A 17,242-nucleotide genomic window follows, 5' to 3' on the forward strand; every position below is an offset into this window, starting at 1 on the left:
TCCCAGGACAGCAAAGATGACTGGGGGACTGGAGCATCTCTTTTATGAGGAAAGGCTGGAGGAGCTGGGCCTGTTCAGCCTCAAGAAGAGATGACTTGAGAGGGGACCTCATCAATGTCCATCAGTATCTGGAAGGAGGGGGTCATAGGATGAAGCCAGGCATTTTTGATGGCAACAAGCAAGTAGAACAAGCGACAATGGGCAGAAACTGATGCACAGGAAGCTCCATCTGAACATAAGGAAGACATTCTTTACTGTGTGGTGACTACACACTGGAATAGGTAGCCCAGGGAGACTGCAGTCTCCCTCACTGCAGATATTTCAGAACTGCCTGGATGCAATCCTGTGCTTGTGCTCCAGGATGACTCTGCTTGAGCAGGGAGGTTGGACCAGCTGTCAAACTGTGGTCCCTTCCAACCTGACCCATTTGTGATTCTGTGAGACCGACGCCGCAGGACGAGCTGCCCTTGCTCAGAGGCCTCTCTATACAATCGCCAGGAGCTGCCCTGCGGGACCGAGCCCTGTGGCAGGGACAGCCCTCGGTGACAGCCACGGCCGCCGCTGCGCCCCAGCCCCGCGCGGGGTGGGGGGGGGCGGGATCAACGCCCCCCGGCCCAGACGTTCCATAAAGGAGGCGGGCAGGGTCGGCCCGGCGGGAGGGGGCGCGCTGAGGGAAGAGCTGACATGAGTGGCGGGGAGGCGGCGCGGAGGGAGGGCAGCCCGGCTGCGGGAAGCGAGGCTCCGCGCTGGGACTGGTTCCTTCGCAGCCATTTTCCGTCCAACCAAACAGCCGATTTGCGGAGGGAGCCAACCAGGGCCGCACTGGAGGTTTGTGCCTGGCTCCGGCCAATGATTGGTAACCGGTTGCACTGCCGGCTCGAATGAAATGTCCGTCTCCCTCCCCAGGCCCCGGCGCTGCCGCCACGCCGCCGCCGCGGGCACCAGGAAGTGCGGGGCTGCCGCCCCGGGCCCCGCACCGGCCGTGCGTCGCTTTATGCGGCCAGGGAGCCGAGCGGGGTGGGCGGCCGGGGAGGGGAGCGGAACGGGCGGGCAAGCAGGGAGGGGGGGTGTCGCCAGGGGCGGTGGGGCGGCTGCCCCCGCCGCTGTCCCGCTCTCTTCGCTGGGCCCTTGCCGCTACGGCTCCATTTTGCGGCCTAGGGCAGGGGTGGAGGCAGCAGGCGGAGCTGCCCCGCGGCCGGCCGACACCCCTCACCGCTGGCTGAGAAGCGGCGGGTACTCGCGGGCGTGCGGCCTCCCGCCATCTCTCCGTCTCCGCGCCAGCCGCGCTCGCTGCGCCCCGGGGCCGCGGCTTTGTGGCGACCGCGCCGGGCGGAGCGGGCTCGGCGCTCTTTTGTGTCCGCCCACCGAACCCCCTCCCCTCGCCACGGGAGCGAGGGGCCGTGGCCCCCACCACGCCCACGGTCCCCAGCCGGGCCGTGAGCCGGGTAGCGTGCCACAGCGGCCCGAGCTCTCCTCCCGGTACCCCCGGGGCCGTTGTCGGGTCCGAAATTTCCTGAAGGGTTTGGCGCTATTTGCAGGGATGAGGAGCGTAGGGTGAGGCTCCGGGATGTGGTGCCGGTGACCGGCTGGCAGTGCGGGCGGGAATGCGAGGCCTTGGTGGGCTGCACGGGGGCCCGGCAGAGGCGCCCGGCCGCCGCCGGGCAGGTGCGGGCAGCGCGGAAATCACAGCCAGCGTGATCAACAATAAAGTTGGTGATTAACTGAGGACTCGTCGTCTTGTGCCATTTGTAAACAAGGGGTCACGATAGACGAGTTACCTTTCGAACAGATGTGAGCTGGGTGCCAGGAAGGCTCAGAGGTTGTTGGTATAAGTAGGAAGGTGTCGTCGTCGTCCCCGTCCCTCCTCCCCCTCCCCCTTTGTGCCCCAGCGCTAACTGTGTTTGCATCATTGAAGGGCATGAAATCAGGAAATGGGATCGAGCAGCTTGCAGTGGCGGAGAGGCAGCTGGGTGGCTGCCTGGGTGGCTGTCCTGTGACACACATGACAGATGGGAGAGAGACGGGACCCTACCATTATCAATGTCTACATAACTTTTCGGTGTGTGGGTGATGATCTTGGGCAGACCTATGTGTGTTAGCCACTGTGCTACCTCCGGAAATTATGTAGTTGGTGATCCTGAAGAGTACTGTCGACGTATTAACAACAATTCTATAGACAATCATACTGGAAAACCACAAAAGTTCATGCGTTCTAGTAATGTTTCTGCAGCTATGATATATATTCTGCAGTACAACCGCAGTAGAAAATCAGGTTTAGCTTTACCAATTTCTTTGACGTTTAACCAAAAAGATTTGTTCTGAAAAGAGCTGTCAGGTAAAAGCTACCTAGTGTGGTTGGGTTGCTTTTGGGATGGCAAAATTAATGATAACAATGATCTGGACATTTTTAGGCAATGAGGAGCACAGAAATCTGTATTTTAGCCCATTCATCAACTCTATTACAAGTAATAACTTTTCCTTGGCATCTTGGTGGATGGCAGTTATTGTCAATGAAAGAAAAAAAAATCAACTTTCTCAAAAGCAGCTCTGGCAAAATGGTTGGAAAAAGGAAAATGGCAGGTGCCACTTTGGGCAGTATTCAGTGTCTGGCTTTAATTGGCTTGCAGGAATGGAGAAAATAAATCTATATATAATCATTAACATATTGTTCCTAAACAATAAGCTAGTGGTTGCTTTCTTTTTATCTTTGATTATGTGGCCTGTGGCATGACAGTTGCAATGTAAAGGCAAGATCTATCTTCAGTTCTCTAGGACACCCAAGATGGCTCAATCTGAACCTTTCTGAGGCCTGTGTGAGTTGCTTTTGCGCTATGCATTGAGCAGGTGGTTATACATGGTCTTGGCTGCTGGGATTTACAGCTATGGCATTATATTGGGAGAAGTTAGAAGCACTGGGTGTTACTCTTTAGACTTCTGGATTTGACCGCCACAGAGTTCAAAGCTTAACTCTTATTTGTGGTAATAATTAGATGAAGGGAGGCAATGTTCAGAAATTGAATGAAATATAATGTTTAAGATAATGTCAAGATATGAAACATTAAACACTGAAACTTTGAAAGTCTGATACCTTGTTTTGTCAACATTTAAAAAAGGTTTGCAAGGTTCTTCCTTTAGTGCTTTCAAATATAACTCTAATGCTGCTTCACCTTTAAAATTCTGCTTAGAAAGAAACTTGACTTAGTACAGAGTTTTGCAATAGTGTTTTGAAGGAACTTAGTATTTGAAAATTGATGTTTTAGTGGCAGGATGCTTGTAAAAAGAGCAAAACATTACTATATATATATGCATACTAAACAATATGGGTAAATAACATTGGTAGAATAAAAGCAAGTGTCAGCAAATTCAACAGTTTTGGCCGAAAATAGTCTGGTCTGAAACTAGTTCGGTCTGGTCTGAACTAGTTTTGTAAAACTCTTACTTGCCCTGTTGCTTTAGAGGAAAAAAGCTGCTTGGCATACTTGAGTTACTATCTCAACAAAGGAAAAATTACCTACTTAAAAATGTTATCAAACTTCTAAAAGGAAAAAGACAGGATTTATGGATTGCTGCTTTAATAAACAGATAATCTTAGTTTTTTACAAAAAATACTAGAAAAGTATCAAAAGTACTATTGAAAGGTAATATGGGGATTTCAGTGAGGTTGCTGAAGGAAGGAGGTGCTGGTGCAGTGTGTTCAGCACTGCTTTCCTTTTCCAGCTTCTGCAAATGCAATTAAACTGCCTCCATTCCTCTGCTCATCTTATTTTCTCCTCCAGCTTCTCTCTTCTACTGCCAAAAAAGAGAAAGTGTGGAAACTGGATTTCTCCTGCTTGCTCTGTATCACTGACCCTCTCGATGTGAAAATGCATGAAGTTTTAGTCCAGCCATATATATTGCAGCTAACAGTGCTTGTGGATATTAGCCAGTCTTGGAAGGAGTCATCAGCTGCTCTAGCAGAGCTGGATCCACGTGAAGGGGGCCTGTAGTCAGTGGCACTGGGGCTTTTAAGATAAGAATAAAGTTGATAGACTGTTACATGGAGTGGGAAAGGTGTAAGTAAAGGTGGCAGTGCCCTTTTTGGATTTCATAAGAGATAGTTTCCTCCCCATGGGCCAGGGGAAGGATTCTGGTATAGCCCAGATGCTAATGAGCCTTGGTGACACTGTAGTCCTCTCAGCATCAATCTGCTTTTCTCAGTGTTACTCTGCTGTGGGGGGAAACACTGAATGTAAGGGATTAGAGAAGTCTGAGATGGAGAGAGAGTGCAGCATCTGGTTTTGTTCTATGTGTGAAGGCATTTGGCATTATATTTTTATGTGTCTGCTGAAACAATGTCCTGTGAATGCATTCACCAGTTGGTACTTCTTAAATACCTGAAGGTGGGAATTCAGTGGGAAATTAGGATCCCCAGAAGTCACTGAAAAATAAAAGGAAATTAAAGGTGCATTTTTAATGGAAAAGTCTTTCTGCTTAAGAGGCAAGGGTGCAGAAAGCTCGAATAAAACTTTGTGTCTCTGCTGTTATGTACTGATTCACAGCTTTACATCTCTTGTGACAAAGTGTGGCAAAATGAATGATGTGGTTACTACCTACAGCTTTAGTTATTGTTTCTGTCCTGCTTCTTTGGCAGACATGACTGCATGGAATGTGTACCAAGTGCTTCAGTTCATTGCATATAATTTTCCACTCCCCTCTCACAGGGTAGCAATTTTGGGAGACAGGGTGGATAAGTACCACATGAAATACTTAAATCACAAGAGGCCTTTGGTTTCCCTTCAAGAGGGCAGTTTGTAAGTCATTGCCATGTAACTTCCTCGTTATGAAAACAAAAATCATGTTTCTTCAAATTTCTTTTTTCTTCTTTGTTTTTCCTTTTATACTGATCTAAGTTTTAGTCTCTTCTCAGTGCTAGCAGGCTTGGGCTTGTATTCTTCTTTAGTTATAATTTAGCTGAGCCACTGGTATTGACTGCAGTCTTAAGGGAGCTTATAAGATTAAACAGGATGCAAGATTTACTTTGAGATACTGATGTTTTATTAGTTTAGTACAGACATATTATAGGAACAGTCTGAGTTGTGAGCAGCTGACAGGAGCAAATTTTTTTTAAGTATCCTCAAGAATATTTATACCAAATGTCAGTGTAAACCTGTGTGTTCATTCATGTGCATCTTATCATTGAACCTTCTTTGATGCTCTTGAAATGTTTCTCTTATAACATATTTCTTTGGTTAACTTCCATGCATCTAGGGATATACAAACTATGTATATCCCTAGTAATATTCTTTTATTATTAGAGAGAGAAAAAACAAACAGAAAGCCACTAACAGAAAGCATTGTGCTGCTGCTCTGTATTCAGATTTTAATTGTGCTGTGTAGTGCTGAATGTTTATGTCCTGTACTTGTTTACTCTCCCTGGTTGTTGATAAAATCAGATAGTGGCATGGTCATTTTAGAGACTGACATGTCATTCAGTCCATGTGTATCCATGGAGGAGCTTCATTGTCTTCCTAGCACAGGAAGCTGAGGATAATGTACAACCTGTAGTAATTGCTTCCTGCAGTTATGCACTGCACTTGCTGCTGGAGGACTGAGGTGTTGGAAGCCTTCCCTCGTGCAATTTGGCAGCCACACAGAGGTAGGAGATGCTCTTGTATTAAAAAGCACTGCAATGTTTGCAGGCTGAAACTACCATGCAAATGTGATGTATAATCTGCAAATGGCTACTTCTCCTTAAAGCAAGTTGTAACAATTTGGCAATCTAAAGCAAAATCTGAGAGGAAAGTTCTTTCCCACCTGAACCTTTTAGGATTAGATCTTCCAGGATTTTGCCTGTTCTAGCATCTACTTCCATCTGAAGTAGCAGATCTTCCTACTAAATGGGCCAATATAAGAACTGTTGGCCTTTTTAGTCTCCTAGTGACTGCAGTTAGTGTAGGCGAGGTGTTGTTTCTATGCTATGTTGCACTGCTGCCTTTTCCAGAGCAACTTCACGGACACAGAATTTAGTTTGTGTCATAGTTTTGGAAGTGTTTTATTGGTTGTTTGGGGTTTTTGTTTGTTTAAAGGAGGGGGATTAATTAGCAACAGTGTAGTGAGAAGAATGAAGAAAATGTTTTCTCATTTTCTGAACATTGTTGTATGTGTTACAGAACTTGTGCTGAGCTTGACAGTCAGATAATGTGGGGATTAACTGGAGTTTTGAACACCTGAAATTAAAACTGTAATGTGTGAGCATATAACTGTTTGTTATGAGATGGCTGGGATAGCCCTGGCCACATTTTCCTGCAAGGTCGTGTTTGTCATCCATCAGGCTCAAAGAAATACTAGTAGGGTGACTTGGATGGCACATTAATTACAGCTGCTATATTCAGATGCCTGGATCTAGATTTGAATTGAATGACAACTCTGGCTGAAATTCTTCCATCAACTTACTTGGATTGAAGTAGTGTGCTGAGATCCCCTCCTTCTCTCACGGTGTGGTCAGCTGGAGGAGGCATGGGGGGCAGCTGGGCCAGCTCTGTCTGTGGTGGCCTTCAGGATGTGGCTGGAGAAAACCTTGAGTGCTCTGCTCTGAGCTCGGAGCTGACCCTGCTTTTAGCAGGGGCTGGAGTAGAGACCTCCCACAGCCACTTCCAACATGAATTATCCTGTGGGCCTGGATCGCGACCTGGTTATGCTGAGCATTATGCAGAAGGGTGTTAGTGCTGTCCCTAATCTCCTGTCCCAAAGTTGTCCTGGCAGCTAAAAATCTTTCTTCAAGTAATACCAACAGAAGTAATTTCAGTTGATGTTAAGCTGTCAATACCTGTTTTCTTTATCTGAGTCAGATCTGTCTTTTTCTGTTGCAAGCCTTTTCCTGTCAATTTTGCTAATCACTATTTTAAATTCATAGTGCTGATAAATGTCCACACAAATGCCCAATAATGGTGAAATAATACATCCTGTAAGTAGATCTGGAAATATGCGCACAGAAAAAAATAGAAGCAAAGGTATTACCTTGAGGATGCATTAGTTTAATATGACCAAAATGTCTGTAGATGCAGCACAGGTTTGAAAGAGATTCAAGCAGGTATTGTCTATTGAAAGCAAGCTGGGCTAATGAAAGTAAGATGTTTTCTTAGTGTTGCTGGGTCTTGGCAATAAAGATTCAGATGGAGTAGCCTGCAGGAGAGGTGAGCAGAAACCAGTTAGTTATCACATCATGGCAGAAATTTGAAGAATATTGCAACCCTGAAGGAAGGAAATAATTTAGAAGAAATGTTTCACACAAGATTGAAAAAAGAGAAGGAAAGAAAGATCAAGGTATAAAAATACCTTATATTGGGGCTGGTAAAGATTGAGATCCTAAATTAAATTCCGTCAGGGATCAGAGAGCCAAAACTGAGAAGACTACCAGAAAACTCTAACATAATTTTGGAGGTAGCTTTTGGGATTTACCAGACTGCAATTTTAATTCTTTCAGAGTGCAGAAGGGAGAGGGAGGCACAATTCTCTTAATGATGCGTGATGTCAATTTTGGTGATCATGACATGCAGGATTGTGATATCCTTGCATTGTCATTACAGTAAGCTGAGAAAGCAAACTGCAGACCCCTTGGGAGATTGAAAAGCAAAGTTAAATCTCCCAACAAAGGATCTGCAAAATGTGTATAAAGTGAATTTATGTTAAGGATGGCACATGGAAGGTTGATGCCTAAAATGCTGCCCTTCCTTTGGGTAGAGCTACTGTGTAAGAAGTGAAGCTGGTTTGCAAAAGCCCAGCAAAAGGGACCTGAAATTCTTTATAGAAGTGTAATATTCTGTTCATTGAAGAAGAGCTGGAATAGTCTTTTTCTCTTGAACAGCTCCTAAGGCTCTGTCCAGCTATTGTTGGAATGTGAGCAGCGCTCGCGTTATTTGTGCATCTCTGGCCGAATGTAACACCGGACATTGCTGGAAGGTTTCAAAATGAAACTCAGCCCTGTGGCCACAAGCAAAGTGCAGATTAGCGAGAGGTTAAATGCTCATATTTCTGGGTAGATGTAAAAAAATCACAACATTGCTTCTCCCTCTCTCCCTCCCTTCTCTCCCTCTTTGTGGATATGCAAAAAAGTGAGCTCTGTGGTCTCACTGACAACAACCACGAGATCCTTCAAAGACACCAAGGTACCCACACAGTGGATGTGGGGTCAATGAGTGAAGTCAGCTGGGCTCTGCCTCTCCAGGCCCCATGTGTGTAGCTTGTCAGTAAGAAGGAGGGAAGCACAGGCTCTTTTGGCTTCCCTTTTTCTCCTGGCTTTTAAGTTACCTATTAAACTGTGACCGCCCCCATCTCCAAACCGTCATGAAGAAGTCTTCTTTTTGGCCACCACATCAGAACCTTGAGAGAAGAGCACCAAAGGATGCCCAGAGAGTGAGGCAGGGCAGGACCAGGGAATGCTAAAATGTGACTCAGATGGCACATAGGAGTAGCTGGTGTCTCAGGGAGGATGAGAATGTGGAGCTGGTCCCACGGTCTGGCTAGAAGTTTATCAGTGGGCTTAACAAACCAACACGAAGAGTAAAGGTGAGTGAGTGAGTGAGTGAGTGAGTGAAGGATGCATTCTGTGTAGGAACTAATAGGTAAAGCATTCAGTGAACAGGGGGCTGATGTAGGTTTTGAGGGTTGTTCAAGACACCTTGCACATTCTGGTCAGACTTTCACAGGAGCTATGTGTTACATAAACCAAATGATTCTGTCATGGCCTGTGCCTCTGGCCGAGTTTGTTGAAAAACCTCACAAAACAGTTGAACTATTTCCATTGTCAGTACAACTCATTAATGACAGTGGGGATGCTGTTCTCCAATAGCAAAATATTTATGCTTTGTATAAAGTGATCTCATAGTTTGTGCTGGGTTTGAGTAATAGCTGCACTTAGTGATGTAACAATTGTACCTGAAAGGTTTCCTTCTTCTGGTTGTAGATGGATGGTGACAGCTCCACAACAGATGCTTCTCAGTTAGGAATTGCTGGAGATTACATTGGTGGCAGTCACTATGTCATACAGCCTCAGGATGGTAAGAAGTGAGAGAGCAAATGCTACTATTTCTCTGCATATGTGTGTATACATAAATTTTCTTCCAGTTCTTATATCATTCTCTGCTATCTTCTCTCAGGCTAAGAATTTGCCATTGTTTTTGTAATGCCTCACTGTATAAAGCATTTTCTACAGTTTGAAGGGGGGAGTTGGATTTTTTGATATTGGTACAGAGACCTTAGGGGGATGACAAAAAAATTTGTGTTATAGAAAGCAGTTTGTATTTTGGCATGGCATTAATAATGGTTGTTGATCAGAGCCATGTACACTTCAGTGCATAATGTGATTAAATGCTATCTTTATAAAGGTGCCCTGATGTTGCATCTATTTTTAAAATTATTTCTATGATGTTAGCACATTGTGTTTTCAAAGGTCTTCATCCTTCAGTGTAAGATTTTAAACTGAATTATTGCCTGTTGTCTATCAAATATAATTTCTGTTAACTTTTCTTCATTTCATTAGACACAGAAGACAGCATGAATGATCATGAAGATACAAACGGTTCAAAAGAGAGTTTCAGAGAACAAGATATATATCTTCCAATTGCGAATGTGGCAAGGATAATGAAAAATGCCATACCCCAAACAGGAAAGGTAATACTGTTGTCTGGTACAGAAAGTGTGTTAATGAGTTTTATTCCTTCCTCTCCATGAACTTGAGCTGATTAGAACAACATATTTTTCCAAATGATGCAGGTTTATTGAAGGAAAGCATTATAAAAGGAAAGGAGAAAAAGCCCCAGGAGCAGGAGGTGATTGAGACTAAGCCAATCACTAAGAATATTTTCTATGCAATTCTCTTGAGAGATTTAGTCTGCTTTCATTGATGTGCACAAAATTTGGAATAAGTGAAAAATTTTGGCTGAAATAGAAATTCAGTGCTCATCCTGAAGGGAAGAGAATGGTTAGCCTTCCATTGCCCAAATATTTGCATACCCAAATGCCAAAGTGACATAAGAAGTCTGCTTTATATCATGGAGCAGATAAGGCTAGATATTGAGAGCCTTGTTTATTTCTTACTTCGAAGAATAGACTTTTTAATCCATTCTGCTGAGCTGGTGATTGTATAAGTACTTCATCATTCTACTGGTTTATCTTAAATCTTTGCAGGGCTCCTATGATTTGCTCTTTCTCTATTGTATTCCAATACAATTCCAGCCACAGTAACATTTCCTCCAGCTAAAACTAATCTCTTTGGAGATCACTCTAAATAGAAGCAAGACATCATTTACTTGCCTCTGCTTGTATTTTCATAGTGTTCAGGGCTTTCTGGAGATCTGAATGTTACGTTTATAACTTTGCTGTGAAAAACTGTACCCTAGTTCATATTGTCATAAATTTTTAGTGATCAAAATGAGATTTTTCTTTAGAATTTAGCATATGGGATGTGGAGCTATCGTGAAAAATAAGGATGGTTTTTTGTAAAGAACTGCAAGAGAAGCTGCTGACTGATGACTTCTGAAAATCTCACCCTACATGTCTGAAAATCTCAGAGGAGCTGGTGAAGACTCTGCACACAGTTACTGCTTCAATTTTTTAGGTTCTTTTCATGTGAAGAATAAGAATCTTAATTATTATAATCTTCTTACTGATTCTTGTCAGCTTCCCAAGTAATCATGAGTAATACTTTCTGTAATTTTAAGTCAGGTAAATTACTTTTGTCCCGCTGAAAGCTGTAATCAAATTTACTTACTTCATTCTTGCCAGGGGTATATGTTGCTTCATTTGAGTTCTCATTTGGTAAATTTATACCAGAGCATATATATATGTGTGTGTGTGTGTGTATATATGTGTGTGTATATATATATGTATATTTATTTGGTAAATTTATAATAAAGCATTAGAAAGGCTTTCTGGTAGATGTATATTCTAGTGCTTGAATCTAGGCAGAATAAAAATACTTGTCAGTGCTGAATTGGTGGGAATGTGATGAACTGAGGTTGGAGCTACCAGATCTCTTAAAAAGAAGAGGAAGTGGGCTGTGACATTGTGATGAACAGGTTTGAAGAGACATAGGTAAGCAAAGCAAGAAGCATCTGGGTGTTAGAGCTTGTATAGAACTTAGGACTTCAGGAGATCCTGGCAGTTGGCTGTGCTGCTTGAAATAGTAAAACGAGTAAAATCACATTGCAGCTGGTCTTATGTAGAGGAGTGAGGACATCCAGTGGTTTGCTGTGCAGGTGTTGCCTAAATGGGTATTATCATTGGGATTTGGAATGTTTCCTCTATTATGTACTCTTTGGGGGGTTAGTGGTGAGTTTTTTAAAGTCTTATGTCTTTATTAATGATTTTGTGATACTTTTTTCCTTACTAGATTGCTAAGGATGCAAAGGAATGTGTACAAGAGTGTGTAAGTGAATTCATCAGCTTTATAACATCAGAAGCAAGTGAGAGGTGTCACCAAGAGAAAAGAAAGACCATCAATGGAGAGGATATTCTCTTTGCCATGTCTACCTTGGGGTTTGATAGTTATGTTGAACCTTTGAAGTTATACCTCCAAAAATTCAGAGAGGTTGGTATATATGGGTATTTGCTCATTTATTTAACCTGGTTGCATTTATCCTTAGCTCTCTGTTGTTGTAGCTGTATAATGGCTAACTTGCACAGTATCTCACAGCTCTTGGTTAGGGAGTAATGTTATGTTTAAAAGCATTCTAGAGGACTCTTGACTCCCAGAGGATGTCAAGAGAAAAAGGAGGAAGTAAACATTTTGATTAGACTTGCTGATTCAGAGTAGTTAAAGCTTTCAACTTTATTCAGTATTCTTCAATATTCAATTTTATTCAAATTCTCTAATATATTGGTGGTCATAAATTGCTCTGCTCTTTGAAGTGCCTATTAAGAATGTTTAATTTGATCTTTGGGTTCAGTCAGTATGTACTGACTACATCCTCTGAGGAACTGGCCTAATGCCTATTGTTTGTCTGGACTTCAGGTCTGCAAAAGAAAAAAGCTGTTTTTCTCATGTTGGAATAATGATTCACATGGAAAACTATCTGTTTCAATGGGTTTTTTAAAATTACTATTTTAGCCTGTCCCTCAGTTTGCTTTTGATACATAGTACATGCTAGATATGTGATCCAAACAGTTAATTTAATTTATCCCTTCTGTAGCAGAAAGTGACTTTATTCCTTTCAGCAGTTTAGACCTTTTCAAAAAAGGAAGTTGCTTCTGCTTGAGATTTTTTTTTCTGGTCTGCCTCCTCCTGTCTAAATTGCCAGAACAGTAGATAAGGATGCTCTTCTGAGTTTCTTTGTTTTGTAAACCTAAGATTTTTTTAGTTCAGACTTGCCAACCGTATTTGTTTTGCTGACAACACTTGAAGCTTCCCCTTCCCAGAAGGTCATTTGCTGAATAACTGAGTAACAGGAGGTGTAAAGTTGGAGTAGTGCTATGTGCCTTTTCCAGTTCTGTGTGGCAGTTGCACATGCTGTGATAGGGCTGTATGTGCTTTTAAAAAGGCAAGTATTCCTTAACTAGTTCCAGTTCTTACCGAATAAGTCTGAAGTGGGTCTGTGATACTTTCATTCTTAATTGATCAGTTTTGCAGATTATAGATACTGTGGTAGCAGAGTAATTGGATTTTAATTGCATGGATGGGTTAAACAGCTTTGCTCATCAGTTTTAAATCTCCTTTCCAGCAAGGGTGTCTTCAGGGTGAAATACTTCAGTTTTGTAATTGAGTATTTTGTCTGAAGCAAGCAGTTGCAGAGAATCTTTTTTTATGCCCACATTATTTTTCTAGACATTCTTATGTAATAGCATAGAGCATCAAAAACTGCATGCAGATGACTTGGGGCCTTGGCTTTCTATGCTGATATCCTTTCTGGCTGTAGTCCTTGATGTGGGAGAAGAAATTCCAATTCTTGGTTTTAAATGTCAGCTCTTAGTTTACGGTGATGGTGCTTGTGTGTGGTTGGTAAGGAAATGTTGCACATTCTTGATAGGTGAGACTCTGTGATTTCTTGTAAATTCTCCTTCTGGATTACCACAGATTTTGAACTTTCTGCAGAAGGTGAAAAGCCTTTCTTAGAACCACACAGTCCTAGTTTGACAAGTTTTTGTTTCAGGAGTATGGTTAAGATGAAAAACACTTATGTAATATGCACATTCTCAAATCCCATAGAGTTTTACAGTTCTTGGGATTTCAAGCTCCAGCTGTTGCACTGTAACTCTTCTGCAAGTTTCAAACCTTGGCTAGAGTTCCTGGGGCTTTGAAAAAAATCTCAAGCTTTTTTTCTGCTTATTTTGTGCTCTCTCTTCTTAGGCAATGAAAGGAGAAAAGGGAATTGGGGGAACAGTTACAACTGCAGATGGTCTAAGTGAGGAGCTCACAGAAGAAGCATTTAGTGAGTAGTACTTTTTAATTTATTATGTTCTTACTACAGCTGTTGTAAATACAGCACTTCTGGCAGCATTCTTACTTGAGGAATATATCCTGGACTAGTAATAGCTCATGTCAATTGTGAAAAATTTATAAATGCATATATTAGTCCTTGTATACACTTAAACACAGGTTGTAATGAAAGGTGCAAACCTTTTTTTTCCTTTTCCCCCAGTAGCTACATCCATTCTACTTGCAAGACACTTGGGGGAAAAAAGTTAAACTGACTTGAGGAGCTCATCTTTGAGAAATGAGGCAGAGAAGAAAATCATCTTTGTCTAATTCTAAAGACCTTAATATTTCTTACATTCAAAAGAATGCACAGATTGGCAGCTAGAAGGTGTAGGGTGTAGCATTCAGTGTAGTTTTCTTCCTTTTACTGTGGATTAAAACCTGACAGTTTTTTGGGATTTACACTGATTTTGTTGGTGCTGATTCTTGCATGTAGTCTCCACCTTGGCTTTTAAATGTTATGGGCTGGTAGTGTTGAACCTGATAGAAGACAAATTAGAAAGCACAGCTCTAGTCCTATCTACTGACAAGCTTTAGGTTTTTAAGTATGTGATAAAATCACTGGTAAACCACCAAACTAGCAAAAATTCAAAGCCTGAGGGCTAAAATGACCTATTCAGGATTGGAAATACACTTTGCTCTCAGTTTGACTTTGGCTGCATAAAACAATGCAGTTATGTTGGGTCTCTTCTAGCCTGGAAGCGGAGCTTATAAAACTGGCTGGAAATTAGGAATCTAAATCTAAATATTGCAAGGGTCCCTTCTAATATTTAGATTCAGATTCTTAAAAACTTTAGGTTGCTGTGACTTGAAAAGAGCAACTTTAGAAATGTCCTGGCAGGATTAAGGATGCAAAGGAGCTGTTGCAGTATTAAAAGAAAGTAAAAAAAAAATTATGTTAAATAACTGATCATGTCAAGTGCTGCAGGTTTTTCCCTTCACAGGGGCAGCTCTGTCTGGAATGAATGATGGTGTCCCTGCAGCAGTAGTAGTGATAGCTGTGCTTCTGTGGCATAACCCTCAGCTCTTTGTGGTGGCCTCATGCCGGGGCTGGGTCGGGGTCTCTCCATTAAGCTGTGTTGGATATGGAATGTGCACATTGAAGAGCAGTAAATTTTGGACCTGCCAGAGCCACTCTCACTAATCTTCATGCATCTCTCAGCCTGCAACTGAAGCAATTGAAATTTTGTTCAATGAAGGAGGAAGGAAAAAAAAATAAAAACAACCAACCAACCAACGAACCAAAAATCTAATTACAAAACCCTCAAACATCAGCTTTCAAATGAAAACTGTTAGGATTATGCAGTGCTTTCAGAATTTTGTATTGGTTATACATCTTGTTTATATTTAGTAACTACATGAACAAAACCTTATTATTTGTGTCCTAGGGGAAAATGTGCTACAGTGACAACCTACAGTATAAATCAGTGTGCTGCTTTGCTTTCAAATAGCAGTTGTAAGGCACCTACTCTGAGTGTGAGAGCTTAATATGCATGTTTGTGAAGGTCTACCTTGGGGCATCACTCCCTGTGTTTTCTCTTGGTATCTCAGAAGTACTTTTTACTCCTTTTGTTGGCCTCCTCTTTCCTCTGTGAAATCAGAGCTCTTCTGTGTGCCCTAAAGGACATGCTGAAGTTGACCACTACAATGTCAGGCTCTGGCAGTGCCTTTTATTTTTTGTCATTGCCTGTTCCTGTTCCTCTCTTCTGCCTTCCATGGAGCTTCTGTATTATGGAGTCCCTGATGGATCCCAATTTATAAAGCAGCACAATGATTTAATTGAGTTCCTCCCACATGGCTATGCTCAAGTGCTAAACAAAGCCAACTCAATTCTTCAGGCTTGTTGGGATACTGAGCACTGGAGATGGCCTTTTCAGTGGTCAGGGGGGTGAGCTCCGCTCCATTTGCCTGTGTGCAGGTTTGGACATTCTGCTTACTCTCAGAACAAAATCAAGTTGGATTTTATTATTTCTTCTGAATGGGAATAAACTTGTTCACCTGTAGCACTTGGTAACAAGTGTGAATTTACCAGTGTAGGATGGTAACTCGGAAGATTAATGGCTCTGTAGTCCTGGAGTGGACCACAGTTATTTAATGGTGACAGACACATCAAACAAGGCTCTGTATATCAAGCATTCCTGCCTAATGTTTTTAAAATGCTCTTTCTTTCAGCTAACCAGTTGCCAGCAGGCTTAATAACCACAGATGGCCAACAGCAGAATGTTATGGTCTACACAACATCATATCAACAGGTATGATCCTGTATCTTGTCCCCTACTCTCCCTTCTGCTGCTAAAATCCAAACACTCATTCAGCTGCTTTGTTCTGAAAGATGAGAATTAATTTTATATAGTCCTTTGGTGGTGGCTGTCATGCTATTCTGACACTGAGAATTCATGGCTGCTTGCTGTGAACTGCTCTGCAGCTTCAGAAAATGTGCAGTGGAATGTAAGCTTGAATTTTCTTTCTCTAGATCTCTGGTGTTCAACAAATTCAGTTCTCATGATTTTGAAGAAAATTTTCCATCTGGGAACATGAGACGGAAAACCTGTGCAACTCTAACGAAGAGGCAGTTTTAATGACTGGTGAAGAGATTTATCTCTTTGTATATTAAATAGCTGTAATGTAGCTACCAGAAGCTTGACTAATTGAGGTGAGAGTTCTGACTTAAATCTTTTTCATGATGATTTTAAAGAAATAATTGGATTTTAAAGGTATTAAAGTATTTTTGTTTTGTACAAGAGTTTGTTCCTCTGTATAACTCCTGTATGCATTGTATATTGCAATTTATTACTGTCAGAGATTTGTAGACAGTTTCTTATTTTCATATTGAATCATGTTACTTTTGTAATTCAGGTGAACAGCTGGGTTAATTCATGCTTACCCTTTGAATAAAATTGTAAGGGTAAAGTTCATTTTTGAATGCAAGTTGCCTTTATTATAAAGATTGAGTTAGTCTTGATTATGTAACTTGTCTTGCATGACAACCTCAACTAACCTGACATGTCAGCTTATTTATTGAGATTTTGTAAGGGACTTTTTCCTCATGAAACTAGCAGCTCAAAATCATTGCTACAATTGTTTTTTCTAATGTAACTTCTGAATTAAAGGTTAATCAAAACCAATGAATGCTCTACTACATTTAGAGGTTTAGAGCTTATCAACAGTGTTAATGAAAGCAATGCAGGTTTTCTTTTTTAAAATTTTTTTCAGTTGCATTAATTCTCGTTTGACTTACTTTGATACTTTTAAGGTAGTCTTTCTGCTATTGAAATAACTCCTCCTTTTTATGTATGGCTTGTAGAATCCCAAACTTTGAAATCCAAGGGTAGGGGGGATTTTATAGTCCTTGTGGTAAAAGATCTCATTTTAATTTTTTACTGAAATGTTTTAACATTTCTTGTGAGTCTGTGGAAACTCAAAAGTGGTAGTGACTTTCTATGCCTGGGCTGCATGTTGTGTGGGTGTGTATGGGCATGACTGGCTGACAGCTGATTAAGTGATACAAATCTGAAATGGAAGACAGACTTCAGGTTTGCTGTCTCTTTCTTGGTTTTGCAATAAACTCTACCTAGGTAATGTAGTTCTGTATATTAAGTGAGCTGTTCTTGGTAACATTGCTGTTTCTTTATAATTGGATGGGTAATTTTGTTGCCATGTCTTAGCCTATTAGAGTAGGGATGAAGGTTTTAGTAATAGCTTACTCAGACTGGATTTTGGGACCTTCCGTATTTTTACTGTTTCCAGTGGACTGAAATGTAATATATTTATTATCCTTCTAATAAGGATAAT

The 17,242-nt window shown here is 41.7% G+C and overlaps 1 protein-coding gene across 1 annotated transcript; it reads left to right on the forward strand.

The window, feature by feature from the left end:
• The first annotated feature begins 704 nt into the window (after positions 1–704).
• NFYB (nuclear transcription factor Y subunit beta) lies at positions 705–17,033 on the forward strand. Its single transcript, XM_054273721.1, has 7 exons — positions 705–828; positions 8,942–9,035; positions 9,518–9,648; positions 11,369–11,566; positions 13,322–13,403; positions 15,623–15,702; positions 15,924–17,033. The coding sequence occupies exons 2-7, from the start codon at positions 8,942–8,944 to the stop codon at positions 15,954–15,956; spliced, it is 618 nt and encodes a 205-aa protein (XP_054129696.1). The 5' UTR covers positions 705–828; the 3' UTR covers positions 15,957–17,033.
• Positions 17,034–17,242: the final 209 nt, after the last annotated feature.

This window comes from Melozone crissalis, unplaced genomic scaffold, assembly GCF_028551555.1.
Source record: "Melozone crissalis strain CALT ecotype California unplaced genomic scaffold, PUWL_Pcris_2 ptg000004l_1, whole genome shotgun sequence".
In the NCBI taxonomy this organism is placed as follows: Eukaryota; Metazoa; Chordata; class Aves; order Passeriformes; family Passerellidae; genus Melozone; species Melozone crissalis.